The sequence below is a fragment of the Orbicella franksi genome, chromosome 12, assembly GCF_964199315.1.
Source record: "Orbicella franksi chromosome 12, jaOrbFran1.1, whole genome shotgun sequence".
Taxonomy (NCBI): domain Eukaryota; kingdom Metazoa; phylum Cnidaria; class Anthozoa; order Scleractinia; family Merulinidae; genus Orbicella; species Orbicella franksi.
The window spans coordinates 8,934,224-8,953,286 of record NC_138156.1 but is presented as its reverse complement, the minus strand read 5'-3'; the positions used below and the strand labels follow the sequence as shown (position 1 = coordinate 8,953,286).

Below are 19,063 nucleotides of genomic sequence, written 5' to 3'. Positions count from 1 at the left end.
GAATCCACTCAAGGTTATCTTCAATGTTACAGCTACATTTCATCAGAAATTTAGAGGCACACATTTAATTTACACGTATGAAGTGAAGTATTGTCATAGTAACAATCCTTTTGTCTTAAATGTTGCTCAAGGATAGCATCAGGGGCTAGAACTTCTGATCGTAGACTAATAGGTTATTCAGAAGACCACTGTTCCTTCCACTATATCCCAAGTCCTGCACAACTGATATTTTTATTACGTTTGAGGAACTCAGACTCAGCGCACTGGAAGGTCAAGAAGGAACAGGGACTCTTCAAACTCTCAACTACGGTCAAGTGTAGTAACCATGGCAACAAGTCAGGCTGGATCGTCTAGTGCAAGTCAAGGGAATTTGAATAACCCAACAGTAGGGCCTTACAGTGAACAGTCCTTGAGTGCTATAAAGTAAGTCAAACAAGATAGAGCTTGAAATAATTATGTGAATGTGTGATATTGCCATTGTGTTATTAATCATATGGGTAAGTGGTACGTAAAATCTCTATTTGAGTGTAGTGGCCCATCATGCTGGTGTGTCAGTTTCTCTAACATAAAGTGACTGGGAGTATTTCTACCTCTCTTCCCCCCTCCCCCACCCCCCAATCACCTTTTAGCCCATCCTAGGGTTACCCCAAGGATTTAATTTGCTGGTATCCATTTAAGCACCTGATACCAGTTGCTGGACGTGCACAAGAGACTAATGCCCTTCTACCTTTCTGCTTGTTAATGCTTTGTTTAAGTCAAGTTGGTGATAGTAATAATATGAAAATGAAATTGTTAATGAATGCATGTAGTTTGGTTGATATTGCCACAACATTTTTTCAGATCATACTTTAGTGACAGAATCTTTGAGTTTGCCGGTGAGATTGACTTCTTCAAAATGCTCCACTTTGTAATTCTTGTGGTCCTTCTGAACAGGTTGGTGATTACTAAATTATTAAATTTATCAGGTTTTGGGAGAGAAACTGGTTGTGACAGATAGTTATTCAACCACGGTTAGCCTACAGCCATGTACCATCTCAGTTTTAGAGGTTCACGTGAGTTACTGTAATGTTGAATCTAAATAAAATACCCTTTCATTCTTCCTTTTGTTGAATAAACCGTTGAGAACAATGATTTATTGATTTTAGGAACTTCTTTATGATTTGCTCATGGGTCAGCATGTCATCAATGAAGCTTTTCAAACAATGGAGTGTTGATCCAAATGACAAAATAATAATGACTGTGATGTCTTTTCTTGCATCTTTGTCAGAGAGGAATCTGATGCTCAGGAATCCCTTGTAGAGGCCTACAGGCTTCTGAAGAGCACAGCTTATCAGCTCTATCGTGTGACGCAACAAAACCATGTTCTTCAGGACCTTGTCACTTTCTTTGCATCACGTGGGGTAAGTCAAGGGGCAATCTACTTGTTTTATTGAGATTTGGTAACTTACATATCACACATGTATGGTATCTGTTTAATTTCAACAAATGGGACATTATTTTGCATCATTATTGTCATTTAGTTTCATCAACTGTGATTGACACAAAGTCAGAGGCATTCATGGGGCTCATAATTGCAACTAACTGGTCGCCCATGCGACAAGAAATGGAGTGCTGGTGACCAGATATTACGAACTGGTCACCAGTGGGCAACTCACCTTTTCTTCCATCAACTTTTTACGTCAAAGAAAAACCAACTTTACGGTACAATTACAATGTGACAGACCAAGGTCAGTCTGTCATTTGTTTTTCGATTTTAAATTCCTGAAGAATGCCAGTGCAACAGATTGTAACCAGGAGTTTCATTAACGTTTTCAGCATGGAGGCAATTGGTTATCACAGGCAGGTTAAACTCGTTGAACTTACTTTCTTTATAAGAAAAACTTTCCTTTAGATGGTCAAACCAGGCAGGCAAAATCATCCTCATAGCCATTCTCACAACACTCCATTTTCGAGCCATTTTTAACCTCAGAGCAATCCAGAAAAGAAATGCGAATGTTTTTGTTAGGAATGAGAGTTGAAAGTTGAGGTTCTGTTAATTTTGTTGTTATTGTTGTTGTTTACTATGTAGATGGGGGCATCAGATGTTGTACAAGCACATTTCCTGGCATACAGGCATTCCTTGGAAGATTTTTTCAGCAATTCCTTGTGAGGCTCAGTTTCATTATTTTTACAAACACAATCTTAAACCTGGGAGGCCTAGTGGCCGAATGGTTAACATGCTGGACTCTGGATCGAGCAGTCTGTGCTCAAGCCCTCACTGGGGTCATTTTGTTGTGTTCAGATTATGAAAGACACTTTACTCTCACAGTCCATCTCGCCACCCAGGTGTATAAATGACAAATTTAATGCTTGACGATAGATCCCATCATCCCATCCAGCTAGTCCCTAAATTTTATGAAAGACCAGGATGAGCCACCTGGCCCGACATAGACTTAATGTTTTTACCTCACATAAATCCTTTTTAATGTCTTTTCCTTAATTTTTGAAAGTATGTTGAGCTACTCCCCTAGATGGGAAGCTATTCTCTGTAGCATTCTGTCAGATTGCCACAACAATTTGCCAGTATCCATTTATACACCTGGTTGGGGAGAGGCCCTGTGAGAGTAAAGTTTCTTGCCCAAGAACACGACATAAGTATCTGAACTAGGGTTGGAACCTGACTGTCACAATCCAAAGTCCAGCAAATTAGACCACCTTGTCTTTATGTTAGAGGGAGTTAACTTTGACAAAATTATTAGAAAAAAGCTGAGTTTCTCGTGATTAACTTTTTCATAGAAAAAGCTATCTGTAACAGAATGTAAAGACTAGAGAAGACACTTAGTTACCAGTATGTTACTATTTTTTTTTTTTTTTTTTCATGCTTGGAAAAAAAAACGTGTAACCTCCCTTTTTTGCATCTTTATCCTGCATCTTTATCCTGTGGTGCCAATGTCATAAAAGAAATAAATGGAACCTCCATTTTCTCCATGTCTTTATTAGATTAAATTTATAAAGATCAAAGCATTTCATTTAGCTTTTTTGAATGATCTTCACTACAAAAATAATGGAACCATGGAATGGGCAGGAATTTTGTACAGCGAGCACTCCCACTTGCTTACAGTCAACTAACAAGAACACAAAGAAATGTAAGCAGATCAGCAAAAGAACGTGGGAGTGGTCGTTGCACAAAGATTATAGCCCATTCCACGGTTTGGTGTTTTCGTAGTATCAGGAAATATAAATTTAGAAACAGAAGTCGTAGTGATTAAATATTGTCTTTGTGTAGGCGGGAGAGAAGTAGAGAGATGCTGGTTTACGGCAAAGTATTACTCAAGATGCTGGATGCCATGACAGTTATAAATCCTCATTTGGAAGGAAATACCAGGACTGGTACCCTGCCACTTACTACTGAGGTACATCAACATATAAAATCTCCTTACGATATCAGTACATGGCAAAGATGGCAGGTGATAAGAATTGAGAAAATCATCCACCAGGGGAAGGGACCTTATATTGTGCGTTGTAGATGTGGGTTTAAAAGAGAGAAGTGATAGAGTACAACATTTTATTTTCAGTGAAGTTTTTGAGCACTAAGGAACAAGAAGCTAGATTGTGTTGCTAGATGTTTGAGCAGTTTCTTTTGGATTGTTAACCCAAATAATATTTCCTTGCAGGTTAACACTGGATTAGAGGTGATAAACAGATATTGTGAAACAGTGTTTCTTGGGTTGACTGATGATGCTTTGTCTTGCTGTTCCTTTATTGTGGTATGTCAAAGTTTCAAGATGAAAATAGTAAATTTAATTAACTGGAGTTGCTCTCTTACTTAGCATTGACCTTTAATAGCCCTTGCTTATATGTTTTTTCTTGTGAAATGACAAACTGTTCTGTCATGAAATATATCAAACACGAAAAGACGGTGTTTGACCACATTTCCAGACACAGAGAAGAGAGTTGAAAATACGACATATTTTTGACGAGGTGTTTGGAAATTTGGCCAAACGTTGTCTTGAGTGTTTGATGTATATCTCAATCAAAACTAATACTAAGGAGAAAACGAAGAAATAAAATCGTAAAAGTCTATGCAAATAGCAGATTTACACTATTGTGTCATTTTACTTCAACTACCAGAATTCCTTTCGTTTTTTCTTTACTATGTAAGTTTTGAATTTCCAGTGGGGTTTGAATAACAATTGCCCCAATTAGCATAGGAAACAGAAAAGTGAAGGATTCTGGTAGTTGTAGTCAAATGATGCCATCATGCAAATCAGATATCCAAACACCGTCACGGTCATGATATTCCTTTGTTTCATGAATTATAATTGGTTGAGAAGCTAGTATCAAACGTCTTTGATAACCAGTCTTGTTTGTAACTTAAATGGTACGGAAAAAACCGCTTCAGGCTTTCAATTCTGTGATATATGTGGAGAGTCATTTCCTTCGTGCCGCAGTCAAAAGCCTTACCTCTGATTCAAAGCAATTGCTAGTCCTATGAAAATGACCATTTTTTGATAATCATTTTGTTTCACTTTTATGTCATTTGCATGACTCGTAAATCAAACTCGTTGTTCTTTTCAAGGCTTAGCACCAGGCCACGCTCTGAAGCGGAAGGCAACTAGGAAGTGGCCAATGAGATGTTTATGATTTTACTTTTACTTATTTACTTTAAGTTTTGTTACAATTGCAACCCTCTAGTACCATACTGTTGATAAAATACTTACGTATGATTGTCTCTTTACAATAGAAATATTTTCCCCCAGTGAAGAACGGCAATTCCCTCATGGTGCCGCAGAGCTTTAAACACGGAGCGGAAAGGGGAGACATAATCAACCAAGGAAAACTGGGTAATCTATTACGAAACTCTTGCAGAATTTTTGTAAATTTGATTCCGGTTTTTTCACACCATAATTTGACATCGGAGATCTGGAATCTGGAGGCTTCAGTCTTTTTCTTTCTTTCATTCGATATGTCTTTTTTGGTCATTTCGTTTTAGTGGTCATTTTTTGATCAAATGGCCCGCACAATATTTCCTGCAGTTTTCTTAACCACACTTTCACGTAGCTAATGAAGATTATCTACATAATTTTAGTGCCAATATGCCTTGTTATCCTCAGGGCAAAAAGCACTTTCGGAGGTTTTGTTGGGAAAGTTTACGTGAACTGCCACTAGTTACTGAATTAGATTTAATGTTCAACTGAGCCAGAAAGGAATTTTGTTGTTATTTTTGGTTGAGAAGTTACAGTTTTCTGAGGCCAAAGCATGCGATTTTTTTTTCAGCGTTAATTGTGGCAGAACAAGCCAAAACTATCGCTGCTCCCCCAACCATCGCAGAAGAAACTGTCTTGCTACAGGTACGAGAATTTGTAACTGTTTGACCAAGCCAATAGATTTTACTAAATATATGTTACTAGTAACAGGACTGTTATTATGATACCATGTTCACACTACTTCTGGACTGGATAATAAGATTATTGAAACTCAAACACATTCATTTTAATGGTCGCAGACTAGGTTTTTATCAGATAGAACCACCCTGTAAAACATAATTATGTAACCATATTGAAAGCAATCATATGAAAGTAGCTACTCAATTACTATCGTTTGAATAGTCATGCACTCTTTTGAAAGTTAAAATCACCTTGTACAAACAGTACCACGTGAAAATACTTCTCAGTAGCTTTTATTTGAATGGTCACAATAGGGTTTTATCATCCAAAAAAAGTAAGAACCAACTTGTGGAATGTTATAAACAGTACCACATGAAAATACTGTTCAAAAGCGTTTATTGGAATGGTCACACATTAGGGTTTCATTCACAGATCGGAGATAGACTGACAGTTAGAACCACCTTGTACCGCATAATAAACAGTACCACATGAAAGCACTGCTCAATAGCTTTTATTTGAATGGTCACACACCAGGGTTTTATCATCCACAGACTTAAAAGAAAGTTAGAACCTCCTTGTACAGCGTAACAAACAGTATCACTTGAAAAAACTGCTCAGTAGCTTTCATTTGAATGGTTACACAGGCCTGACCGGTTTAGTGAAAGCGTGTCCTTGCGAGGGAAAGATGATTTTCGTTTGTTTGATTTTGTTTGCAGTATCTTGTAGACTCGAAGCTTGATCAAGTGTTCCATGAGTTTCTAGTTGACCTTGTGACGGAAGAGGAGTTCATTCCAGCCAATCCATACCCCAGACTAACAACCGACCTCACAGTGGCAGCCATGAGGTAACGTAATTCAATAGCCTGATTCCCTTTCTCCTCCTTTTTTTTCTCACCCCTTCCTCACTTCTCCCCTTTTGCCACTTGCTCACCCCATGGGCCTGTTTCTCCAAAGCCCCGGAAACCTTTTGGCCCCGCAAGGCCATTTTTAGTCGATCTGCATCTACAAACAGAGAGGTGTATACGCCTGAAACTTCTTAAGAATATATTAAGAATATGTGAATAAAACAGCTCTGTAATCATAAGGTTTGAGATTTTGCTACGGCTCTCCGGGTGCGAAAACTTTTCGGGACCTTCGAGAAACGGGCCCCAGGCGCGCTCGTTTGTTCGCTCGCTTGCTCGATCTCCTCGCCCGGAAAATGGAAAGGAAACGTCTGTTACGCAGGCTACACGGTCGACTGCATTTATTACAAGAAGCTAGAGTGGCAGTGTACTGGGTTGCAATTCTAATAACGTTGCTTCAGAAAATAACTTTTTTTTGTTGTAATTCTGAAGAAATTGCAGTGAACCGTGAGGCTTGGAAACTTACTTCGAAACGAGAAAAAATATATCCGTTAGGTACACTAACAAATGTTATGTACATCTCACATAACTTTGAAAAAGTGGGGACAGTGTTATTTTAATTTCTTCTTGTCTAGGTTATATAACCAAAGAGACTTCAGAACTTCAGTAGTATTTATTGTTGCATGACTAAGTTAGCTCAGAGGGCCAATAATTAAAACCACCCAATCAAATTGCTCCAATTCCGGTCCAATATTTTCCAAGTATTTGACCGGGCACTTTCCCGAATGATCCCGCTCGATCACTCTTGAAGATTTTCTGTAGTTATATGGTTTGTGTTTGTGAACGAAATGGCTTTCAGATAAAATATTCCTTTGCATTTTTCTGCAATTCTCCAATTCCCTTCTGTTTTATTTAACATCACACTTGAGTATATGCTTTGTGTGTTCCCAATCAGACTTGCGCGGTTGAAGCTTGCGATGTTTTCCAGTCCGTGATCGTGGCTTTTTTTTATAAATATTTTCAGTCGTGTAATAAATCTGTTATTAACCAAGCTTGCTCGGGACCGTATTGGGAAAATACCGGCCCTCAGTCTTTTTTGTGCGGACCTTGCTGCGCTCTGTCCTTGCTGTCAAGACCTCGGGCCGATATTCACCCGACACGGCCCTCGCGCTTGGTTAATAAGATACATATAGCCTCCACCCTAATGTGTACCCAAGCCGTTACTGCGTTTTAACCCTCCCCAGGATGGAGTTATTTGGAGAAAAGCGTCCAAAGCTGTTATCCAAACTCGTGTCCGCTGTTCAACTGACTGACCCGGAAAACTTTGTCTGTCATGTCCCTGGTATTGAAGCTTACGGTAAGAAGTTTGTCTGGTTTAAATTACGCCCTCAGATAGATAACTGATTGAAATGCATTTCATTACGTATTCATCAAATTTGAAGTCGACGTTGCTCTCGGATTTGGTTAATACAGCTTTGGTGTTTGCCAGTATTAATCTAATGTTGTTCTAGGTATTATTTTAATATAGATGTTGTTGATTATACAGGCTTGCCCAGTGCTATAGCAGCATTGGATGGAAAATATTACAACAACTTGCGTGCCAGACTGCACAGTCTCTCTAACAGAGTCAACACCAAGATAACAGTGGCTGGCTTTTCTGTAAGTGTACTTACTTTTGCTATCTTCGCTTTCGGGGAAACGGTACTCTCATCTGATAAGTCGATCTTTTTATCTCTTTAATGATTTTCCTTAAAAAGGGAGTACAGTATTAAACATTTATGAAACTATCATCTCCTCAAATATGCAATACCTAATCCCAAGCGAATTGCGTTTACTTCCTGAAGGAAAGAAAAACTAACGGTGCAATTTTGAAGAACCCGAAGATTTTCCGATTTTTATTGTCTAATCAAAAATTAGCACGAGTACAGTGAGAGGTGAAGGCAGCTTGACGTCAGAGTACGTCATGGAACGGTTTCCCAGGAGCACAATAGGGAGTTTTAGAAGTAACCACGACGACAACGCCGAGGACAAAGTTGATTTGAAAATATTGTACCTACGAATCTCGCAGTACTCGAAAGTCATTTTGTTTATCACTGTCACAAAACTAAATCTGGAACACAGCAATAAATCTAAAATAAAAATTTAAAAAAATTGGCCGTCGTGGCTTACGTTCTACAGAAAACGCAGATTTTAGTCATTTCACGTTGTTTTGCAGAGGACGGCAAAGAAATTTACCAAGATTTACAACGTGCGTGCACAGCCATTGCTCTGCTCATTAAACCTTTTGTTTAGCGACGCTCCCGTTGTCGTCGTGGTTTTCTTAAATTCCCTAGTAAGTAAAACAAGCAACCCATGAATCCTCTTGTCTAACTCCAATGCACAATTGTGGCTTCTATGTAGACCTGTGTATTGAATGAGCATTTTCTTGGAACTAAAAGGATCAATACGTTATCTTTATAATATTTTTTGTAGACTGTTGTTGACATGGCTCTCTGTGGATTTGCCCCTCTCTATGGTCGCATGACGCCATATTTACATGAGATAGACTTGGAGGAACATTATTTTATTCAAGGTCCAAGTCACAGCAGAACAGAAGTCATACTTCACTTTGCAAAGCTAGGTAAGGACAATTCCATGTCTAACTGCAATATGACCACGTACGAGAGAACAAGAAAACTTCTACTGACGGTGGAGTGTAACACGGTCACCCCAAGACGCAGATCATGCAGACTGCAGACTGCAGACTGCAGACCGTGCAGACCATGCAGACTGTGCAGACTGAGTACTTTTTTTCTAACACTTGACTCACTTTTTTCGCTTCTAATGACAAAATAGTGTTCAATATGTTCTAATGTTTGTTATGTATCCACAGGCGGCACAAACTCAACATCTGACTGTTGATTCACGCGTTTAATAGACTGTCTGTGGGAAATTCCCTTTACTGATCCTAAATATACTAATATCAAGCATGAAAATAAACTTCCATACATTCTGGGCGCAAATTGCGTCAATTTTTGATGGGTTTGTGGTTTTATTTATTTTCTCCAATTTGTTGTTTTTTTTTTTCTTTCGATTTTCTTAGTCTTCGTTCTCCTCTTAACTGATTCATAAAACAAAGCAAGGACGGTGACTCTAATTAAGCGACCTTGTCCCACAAATCACTTCTTTTTCTTCACAAAGTACAGAATCGCCATTAGACTAGGAGTATTCCCTCTTTCGCGTAGTTTAACATGACCGCAAGTAAACCTCGACGAAAAAAATGCTCGCATGAAATTTTTTCCCCGAGGTTTTCTTATGCGTCACGCACGATGGACTAAGCGAAAGAGGGACCACTCGCAGTTTAAATTGCCATAAAAACAAAGTGCCATAAGGACAGATAAAGTAACCATCGCATCAACTCATTACGGCAACCGTACTGCACTGAGAATTTCAAATGCTATTCGGTTTTCTGTGATCTTTCCATGCGTTAGGCTTTTTTGGCGTGATCGCAGTCACACTCCAACAGCCACTTGGAATTACATTTTGTATACCAAGAGTAGAAAATGCACTTGTTACGCGTGACATTACATTACAAGTGAGGTTTATAATAGCTTTACTTAAGCATATTTAGGACTAAAGGGAGTTTCCCTTTCAAAATCTATAACACATCAACAGTCACATACCACCGAGTTTGTGTTGCCTGTGGATGAACTGAACCAAAAAATATGCGAGTCAAAAGTAAATGCAAAAACAAGAATAAGAAAAAAAAAGTGCACAGTCTGCGGTCTGCAGTCTGCAGTCTGCAGTCTGCAGTCTCCATGGTCTGCGTATTGGGGTGACCGCGCCAAAGAAAATGAATTAAAAATTAACCCGCGAAAATTGCTGGCGCCGCGCTCGTCCCCAGCTCATCTTGATCGCGCTCGGCCCGTTCTAATCGCCGTCGCTCAGGAAAAGCCTGTGGAGGAGGCAGCCCTAGTGGAGCTCTCAGGGACACTGCTCCGGCTAATTATGGAACATCTTCTTTCCTAATTTCCATTTTGTATTGTCAAATGCTACCAGAGATACAAGTTAATTAGATAAAATGATTGTAGAGAGCAAAATAGAAGTATTTTGCAGAAGAAGTACGGGATAACAAGGATGAAAGCTAGAAAGAAGAAAATTAGAAAAACTTAGATAATACATCACTGACGAGAGTGCAAAAATTGTTGTTCATGCCTGTATAATTCCGAAATTGGACAGCTGTGAGTCACTGCCATATAGTCTTCCACAGCATTTACTTTTAAGATTACAACCAGTTAAAAACTACAGCAGCTCCAATTGTTACGCGCACAAGGAAATTTGATCCGTATTTTACACCCCTGCTAAAAAGGCTGGCTGGCCGGTAGTCTCCTCCGCAGCCGTTTTTTGGGATGTCACGCAACGCTCCCCCCCCCCCCCCCCCCCCAAAGAGCGTTGCGTGACATCCCTAAAAACGGCCGCGGAGAAGACTAGCTGGCTGGCCGCTATTGCGTGATTTACATAATTTATTTATCGGTCTAGTTACCTCTCAATGGTGCTGCACCGTGCTACATCAGTGATTAGACAGTTTAAGTAACTTCGACACCGACGCCGAGGACAAGGTCGATTAAAAAATGGATTTATATTTTACCTACGAATCTCGCGATACCTTTAAGTCATTAAGTCATCTTGAAACTGAATATGGAACAGAGCGTAAAATTGGAAATATAAATTTAAAAAATTAGCCGTCGTGGTTCACGTTCTCCAGACAACGCAGAATTTGGTCATTTCACGTTGTTGTTTCGTAGAGGACGGCAAAGAAAAGAACCAAGAATTATCATATACCGTCACAGCTATTGTTGAGTTATTTTTTTTACAAAAAAATACCTCTTAGTCGGCGCGTCGAGTATGTTACGGGTCAATGGGTGAGTGAGTGAGTGAGTGTGTGAGTGAGTGTGTGAGTGAGTGAGTGTGTGAGTGAGTGTGTGAGTGAGTGAGTGAGTGAGTGAGTGAGTGAGTGAGTGAGTGAGTGAGTGAGTGAGTGAGTGAGTGAGTGAGTGAGTGAGTGAGTGAGTGAGTGAGTGAGTGAGTGAGTGAGTGAGTGAGTGAGTGAGTGAGAGAGAGATGTATGTATGTCACACCAATCAGATTGGATCTACAGTGTACTATAAACAGCCAATCAAATTTCTTGTTGTAAAGGTAAATGGTATGTGAGAAGATTTGATCCCGATAAAGTTCAGACCGGCCGTATTCATTCTTCTATAAAAGAGGAGGAAGTATTCATATATTGGGTTTACTTCGACATTTTCTGTGGGTTAGGCTGAGGATTTTAGTTAAATGAACGATATGAGCCTTGAGGTTTGAAACAGTTCGTGAGTTCGTAGTATGCAAATGCAACGAGATATTTTTATTTTTAGTTGCAAAGGTAACTTGATACTTCTGTTTTTCACAAGGAGTGAATTCAATTAGAGGTCACGAATCGTCGCTTCTAGTTCTTAGGACATGTTCTAGAGGGGACGAGACGTTAGATTTGAAACAGTTTTAACGTTAACAATAGTAAGTGCGAGTAACGATTGCTTTGTTCTTGTTGCATGCAAATATAACAAGATATTTTTGTTTTTTAGTTACAAAGTGTAATGTGACACTCTTGTTTTTCACAAGAGAGTAAATTCAATTAGAGCGGACGAATCGTCTCCACTCTTTCCCACGAGATGTTTGCTATCTTTAGTAACAAATGGCAACTTAACACTTTTGTTTTTTTATATGGGAGTAAATTTAATTAGAGCTGACAAGTTATCGGCTATTGTTTCCAGGATATTAAAAAGAAAAGGTTTTGTTTCTGGACGGTTTTTACGTCTCTGCAGTAGCAGTTTAATAGTTTTATTTGATGACATTCATTTCTGTCCGATATTTTTTAAGGTATGAAAACTGTTTAAATGTTCTTTGAAGACTGCGCGGCACCAAGTTAAAGTGCATTTAATTAAATCAGACTTACAACGTGTCAGAGGTTTTTTTTCTCTTTCTTTCTATTTTCGGTGAAGTTGTGTTGTGTTGTGTTGTGTTGTGTAAAAAGGTAAACTTACGACTTGTGTAAAATGCGAAAAAGTCTCTAAATTAACTTGAGTATTTTTGAGCAAAAATTTCTCTTAGGGGTTGGAAGGGTTATGTGATCGGTGAGCGAGGGAGTTATGCATGTGCGCGTGTCACACCAATCACAGTGCGGGTTGTATCAAAGAGCGAATCAAATTGCCTGTTAGAAAATAGGATGATATCTACATTAATCTGGAGACATGTCAGATTACTGTAGTTTGTTCAGTCAAACATTTTATGGCTTACTATTTAGCTATCTTACCATGACCGATGTAACATCGCAACCAAAAAAACTTGTCAAATTAACCAAATCATTACTGTACCATGAATGCTTCCATCTCCAAAACTTCACAGAAAAAAATAACTCTTGCACGCCTTGCGTGCCAATGTTTAAATATATGCTGTTTTCAATCTTTGAAATGTTTTCAACTGCTTTGACTCCTTTTTGCTGTGGGCAGTTTGTGGATTGGCACCATATGTATCTGTTCCGGAGTAGAAAATAGTGTGCTTAAGGCGCATAAACAGCTGCAACTCCCACATAATTCAACTTTCACGTCCTTCAAAACATTTTGTTGCATCTTTAACAAACTATAAGCATTTCCTCGTTTTTTCAGTCCCTCGATCGAGAGGCGAGGCGCAAGCGGGAGGAAAAATGAGCGCGCGAAATCTTGAAAACAGCTTCGCTGCTGAATTTGAGTTCTTTTTTAGTGTCCTTCAACATTAACCATGTAGACAAAAGGGGAAAATAATGGTACATAAATCGCTTTTTGATTATGTATTCAGTTCAACCCTCACCACGCAACAACTGGTACTTTCGAGGCATGTTTTTAAAAGTTGCAACTCATTAATACTTAATAAAGGTGGTCTTTGTGTTTTAATTACGCTTTAAAATGACGACATGTGGAGATATCTTTTTGAGTTCGTTTTCAGCAGTTAACAACCTTTGAATATTTTATACGGTTTTATTGGTGTTTTGAGGTTAGAATTTCTCTTTGGTTTTCTGAAAACACGAAAAACAAATAATCAAAACAATCGATCATTTGGCGCTAATATGGTGGTTGAACGAATGTCTTAAGTTCCACGTTATAATGTGAGGAGAAACACGATTTTAAAACGCGAAAAGCACTCAATTCCAGCGAAACGTATAAATTATGGATTCATTTGCCAAGCAAACACGAACACAGCTAATGAGGGCTTCTACAATTCCTTGTATCGTGTTGTCTTCCGTTGTCTTGTCCAAAATTTCTGGCGTGTCTTCACCCCAGTTTTGAAGTCTTGCTCCCCAGTAATGATTAAGCCTTATCTGATTTCTATCAGCGTCCTCTGATATGCCGTGTTTTAGATCGTGATGATGAACGTGTGTTTCTCTTACCTGCCTTGTCTTGTAGATGGGTTTAACTAAAGCATTTGCAGGTCTGGGTGTTCTCCGCTTGAGTCGATCGATAAGTAGCGGATGTTCCTTATCACCTAGTGGTTTACCGAGAAAGAGGAAATTCTGCATGGTAATCTGCGAGACATCAGGTCGTTGTCTCGAAAAATTAGCGATAAAACGTTGCAAGAAATTAGGCTTGGTATCTTGAGTACAAAATGGATATTCATCGATATCAATGCTTGCTTGCCATTTGGATTCATTGCCCCAATTGTCCAAGCAATGCTGATACGCGCTTTCCTGAGTGCCAGTGACTGAGTAAGGATACGCGTTGTGACTCCAGTCAACATAGGTAACGAAGCCCTCCTTTATGAGGAATTCAAGAGCATTCTTTTGCGATTCGTTTTTGAAAACATAAGCGTCGTACACGTAAACGTGCTCAAAGCCAGCGTACTTCAAGTAGTAAAGCCACTGCATCAACTCTCTTGTGCTGAGCTTAGCAAGATCACTAGAGTAAATTCGCACAAGTAAAACAGCGCTTAGAAAATAGCGACCACCTGTATTTGCTTTGTTACACCAGCTGAGGCACTGTTGCATAGGTTCCAAGTTGGCGTTCTGATGGTTATCCATCTTTAACGTAGTTTGGTTAACCTTGCGTTTTCTTCTGACATTAGCGGACACAATGCTCTTCAGCGACTGCGCTTGTCCAAGTTCGACAATGTTATTTCCATGAAATTCACGCGTAAACGATTCACCCTCTTCGAGATGAGACGTAATCAAAACGATAAAAACAGTTAAGGTAAACAACAACAGCAGCCTGAAATACTTTCGGCTGCAAAGAACCTTAATGAAACCATTAGTTTGCCACCTCATCTTACTTGTTTGATCCCTCGTCATTTGCAAAACAAAAGCGGAGTTCAGTTTATATGTTCGTGTAGATTCGGTCTAATTATATCTGAACCCCCTAGGCGGTCAGCAAGTGTGTCGGTTAAACGGCGCTCGATAACCTCTTAATAATTCATGTTGTTTTATCGCCGTAGTCACTTATCACTGCGATATATTCTCCGTTCGTTTATGCTGATTACACGCGTCATCATTTTCCTTTCAGCAAGAAACTGAATCCGCATAGTTTTTCAGTTCTTGCAGTTTTGCATTAGTCCTTCGAAGATTGCCAAAAGCGTGTTATTTTATATCATGTTTAGGATCTGACAGGCGATATTCGTTTTGTGAATCTTGACAATTGTTTTGAGTGAATCGAAAGTTGACACAGCTTTCAAAAGTCCACGAAGTTCGTTTCTCCATGGTTAAAAGAGGGGAATGGTTATTAAACTCGACAAAGTTCTTTGTTGAATGTTTTTGTTCTCTTTTTTGGCCCTGCCCGTGCACAAAACACAATAGCTGTTTACTACTGACCGAGGAACTAACCAACAGAAACGTTTCGGTTACGTAATTCATGCATAGTGTATGAGCGAAAAACAAAAGATTGTGCACGGTCGCGGTCCTTTCAACATAAATCTTGGCATCTTTGATGTTTGCCGGGCTTTATAACCATTCCCCTCAATTGACTATGGTTTCTCAATGTGGAGCATAGTAGAGGGGAATGGTTATGAAAGCCGGCGAACTTCAAAGGGCAAAACAATAGAGCGGTCTCCGATGTTCAACAGGTCTATCGCGTGACTCTAACTGTAACTAACTATGACGTGGAAGCTCGTTTGGCTGTCGCGGTTACAAATGGCGGACTAAAAACGCACGTCACAATTTTTACATCTTGAAATAGGATCCACGTTTGTAATCCCAGCCGTCCAAATGTCCTGTATCTTTACCTCTTTGGTGTTTTTTTACTGCCTTAACAGGCCATTATCGTCAAGTGTAGGGTCCAGTTTTCTCCCTGTTTCTCCGATGCCTTTTACGTTACAGTTCCGTTGCCTTGGATGTTAAACGTAGCTCCATGTTTTAACTCAAAGGGAAGTTGATCTTTTGATCTCGCTGGCTCACAAGATTTTGACAGATGATTCGGTGTTGCCGATTGAAGGAGATTTCACGAGTGTAAAAAAACAAATGAAAAAAGAGTCAAGCGAGAACGACGGGGCAGGGGTGTGATGGGGAGGGGGGGGGGGACACGTTTTTAACGCTATACCGGTAACTCTTAGGGTATTTAAAAAAACACTTGTCGGAAAGAATTGGCGTCTTAGAGGTGGATAATGGATTCGAACCTCCGTTGCAAAGCGTAATTCTGGACGATCAGCCTTGTCAATTCTGATGGCAAGCCCCGGAAATTCAGTCTTGACAATATTATCTCCTGTGACCACATTATTCCAATGCACATGGTGAAGGAAGTGAGAGTGAACAGCTCATATACAACTATGCTTCGTGGTTCATGCTGCTGTGGTTTGCCGGTTTATGTTTGATGTTGAAAGATGGATGAAATAGGAAACTCTGTAGTCTGTTCTAGAGCACATTCATCCTTGGAACACAAAGTGTTTTTTCCCTTTCAGTTCTGAAGAATTGAGGGACCTACACTTTGTGGGCGTCTCGACCCCAAATCGTGCGCGGCCCTTTTTCCTCTTGTGCTTTTCCAGGTTGTCACTACATTCTTGATGTACTAATCAGAAAGTGCGTTCTCGTGTAGGTCTAGTAAGTGCTACAGACGTCACAGTTTGAATGCACAAGTTTAATCATACTGGGCGTAAACACGAGAGAAACAAAAGTGATCGTGGGTGTGTGATGTGTGTGTGATTCAACTGAAAAGTAAACGAGACAAAATATTGAAGTACATAATATAATGACACAAAAAACTGACAACGGAGCAAATAAACTTACAAAACTGTGGCGACTCGAGTTCTAGAATTTGTACGTCAGGGCTCACAACAGTGAAGCAGCTAAGGAAAACGCGGTGGAAACCAGCAGATCGAACTTTTAGTGCTAACAAGCACTGGCGAAAATGAAACACAAAACTACACATAATGAGGAACGCTTAAAGAGTGGGTTGCATAATTCCCTGGGGTCACGGAGAAACGTGAAAAGAAAGTTCCAGTCGCTACATTCTCGTATAGTTTAAAATGTTAGGTCAAATTCCACCATGGTGATCAATAACATTGCTTTCTTAATTTACAATTTTAGTTTACGACCATCTCGTAGATTTCAGTGAAAAAGAGGATGTTCTCTTTCTTGGTAAGTTCCAGTGCAATCTGTTCTTTATATACCATCATCAGCAGCAGTGTATGATGACCCAACTGATAACTGTCTACAGTCGGAGAATATCAGTCCTGAGGTAGGGGGGTTGACTCTTAATATTTAACAATTAGACCCGTGGCCCTTGAGGGCGAAGGGTCTAATTGTTTTAGTCGGACAGAAAAGGCAATAATGAAGTTAGCAAATGCAAGTTGAAGAAATATTTATTTAGGAATAAAACGAAAGAAAACGTCACGCTCGATTGCGCCAATTTCGCTACTCGAGGACTATTAGTAATAGTCCTCTAGTAGCGTAGCCAATTAATATGCAGGATTTACATTAGTCCACTAGTTGGGTGACACTAAAGCGTAATAACTATACTATCGTGAAGATGACTTGGAAAAGGAAAAAGCCGGAACGCATATTTACCTTAGAAGACTAACCAGAAAATGATAGTCTAGCTTTAAAAAAAATACCATATTGAGGCACTAAAGTTGTTCAAGGGCCTTGTGTCTTGGAAAAACGTTTAAACTAATCAAAATTTGGGCTACCCTAGACAATGCCCTTAATATCTTCGCGTCGGTCTCTTAGTGTTTTTTCTATGTGTTTCTTCTATTTCCTAGCGCCGTTTTTGACCAGATTACACGGTAACAAAATCCCCATGATAGTATAATGCATTTATAAGTTGCGACAGTTTGGAAATAGGCAGAGGGTTTTAAGAACCCGGCTGCATTCTACCCGCAAAAATTAACTCCTCCCCCCTCTCCGCTTCCCCCTTTCCCACCCGAGCGACTATGAGTCGCTATCAGGGGTACTGATTTTAAGTGTTGTTCTTTCTCAGGGTTTTTTCTTGGAGGAGAAACTCTGAGGCGCAGTCTTCATGATATTGTTCCACCTCAGCGAAAGAAAGCTTTCATGTCACAGTTGATCTCCACTGTTGTATCCAAACAGCCTCTGTTTTTGAAGGTAGGTGCCTTTATCTTTATTAATGTCTTGTCCTTATTGTTTTATATGAATTGTATGAAGCTAATTTGACGTGTTTCAGTGGACGATTTCCTGCGATTTTCTTTGGTTTTTACTCTCTTTCTTGAACTCTACGAACTCACAACGTGACAAGCTCCCATTTGGCTTGATAGCTCAGTTGGTGGAGCACTGCACTGGTGTCGCAGAGGTCATGGGCTCGAATACCCGTTCAAGCCTGAATTTTTTTTTCAGATTTTAATTTCACAACTGCTTTTAAAAGTTGTCTGTGTAACTGCGATGATCAATCATATCTTCGTATCTTTCTCCGCAGTTCAAATATATGATCTTTCATGTATTCACTTGTGTGATGTTTTAATGGGCGGGTTTTTGTTGTCTATAGTACTGACTCAGCTAAAGCCCTTAGACAAATCCTCTTTTGCTGAAACTGAAAGGACAGTGTCCTAACAGTTTATCGAAAGTTTTCTTTCCTAATTTTCATCACATATTACCAAATGCAAACAAAGATACCAATGAATTGGATAAAGAAGATTCTACATGGCAAAAAAAAGTTATTGTGTGGAGGAAGAAGTTCGGCGACAGGATTACAAGGATGGAAGTGGATTATAGTTCACTAAATTTAATTTTATGACAGGAAGTTTGTACCAAGAAATCAAAATTGTCATTCTGGTAAAATTTTGAATCTTAAAGTCATTATTTTTGTTTCTTTGTAGTTGATAGTTCGTTGCCTTTAATACTTCTAAGTCTATAGCAAGTTATTGCCCATTCTCAAAGAGGATTTGTTTGTAGGTTTATGTGGCACTTGACTGGCGACTTGTCATGGTAAAGAAGTCCTTCTGTCTTCATTTTTTACCTGGACAGGACGTTGGGTAAGTCAGACCCACCTCATTCTCGCGGAGGGGAGGGGGGGGGGTCCCTCATATGCAAAGATCGGGGATGCGCATCGGAAAATTTGAATTAAACCCCTAAAGGAGACCAGTGTATGTTGATTTGATTTCTTGACTATGTGTATAATCTTGTTCTTGTCAAAATCGTTCTTTTTGTTTACAGTTATGAGAGGTTTTACAATGCCAGCAGCGATCCTTTGGCTTTTTATCAGATTGTTTTCTCAAAGCAGGATGTGGTAAGTTGTAGGCAGAACGTTGGAATCGACAGTGATTGTTTGTGGGAGGGGTGGGTGATGTGCCTAGACAATAATTTATACACGTTACTAACCCTCCCCCCCCCCGTCCCCCACTCCCCTCGCGCTATTGAGAGATCCCGTTGCTT

At 39.6% G+C, this 19,063-nt stretch overlaps 2 protein-coding genes across 3 annotated transcripts in view; one reads left to right on the top strand and one right to left on the bottom strand.

The window, feature by feature from the left end:
- Positions 1–19,063, top strand: part of LOC145462784 (uncharacterized) — a 29,613-nt gene that overhangs the window by 7,842 nt on the left and 2,708 nt on the right. For both annotated transcript variants that reach the window (XM_081446390.1, XM_081446389.1), the window contains exons 12-27: positions 246–423; positions 841–933; positions 1,268–1,400; positions 2,069–2,145; positions 3,266–3,392; positions 3,654–3,746; positions 4,724–4,823; positions 5,257–5,330; positions 6,083–6,210; positions 7,452–7,564; positions 7,754–7,866; positions 8,680–8,827; positions 16,763–16,813; positions 17,655–17,779; positions 18,584–18,663; positions 18,845–18,917. In XM_081446390.1, the coding sequence (XP_081302516.1) occupies positions 246–423; positions 841–933; positions 1,268–1,400; positions 2,069–2,145; positions 3,266–3,392; positions 3,654–3,746; positions 4,724–4,823; positions 5,257–5,330; positions 6,083–6,210; positions 7,452–7,564; positions 7,754–7,866; positions 8,680–8,827; positions 16,763–16,813; positions 17,655–17,779; positions 18,584–18,663; positions 18,845–18,917 (1,706 nt within the window). The remainder of the gene's footprint in view (positions 1–245; positions 424–840; positions 934–1,267; positions 1,401–2,068; positions 2,146–3,265; positions 3,393–3,653; positions 3,747–4,723; positions 4,824–5,256; positions 5,331–6,082; positions 6,211–7,451; positions 7,565–7,753; positions 7,867–8,679; positions 8,828–16,762; positions 16,814–17,654; positions 17,780–18,583; positions 18,664–18,844; positions 18,918–19,063) is intronic.
- Positions 12,146–16,752, bottom strand: LOC145462791 (uncharacterized). Its single transcript, XM_081446397.1, has one exon. The coding sequence runs from the start codon at positions 14,537–14,539 to the stop codon at positions 13,400–13,402; it is 1,140 nt and encodes a 379-aa protein (XP_081302523.1). The 5' UTR covers positions 14,540–16,752; the 3' UTR covers positions 12,146–13,399.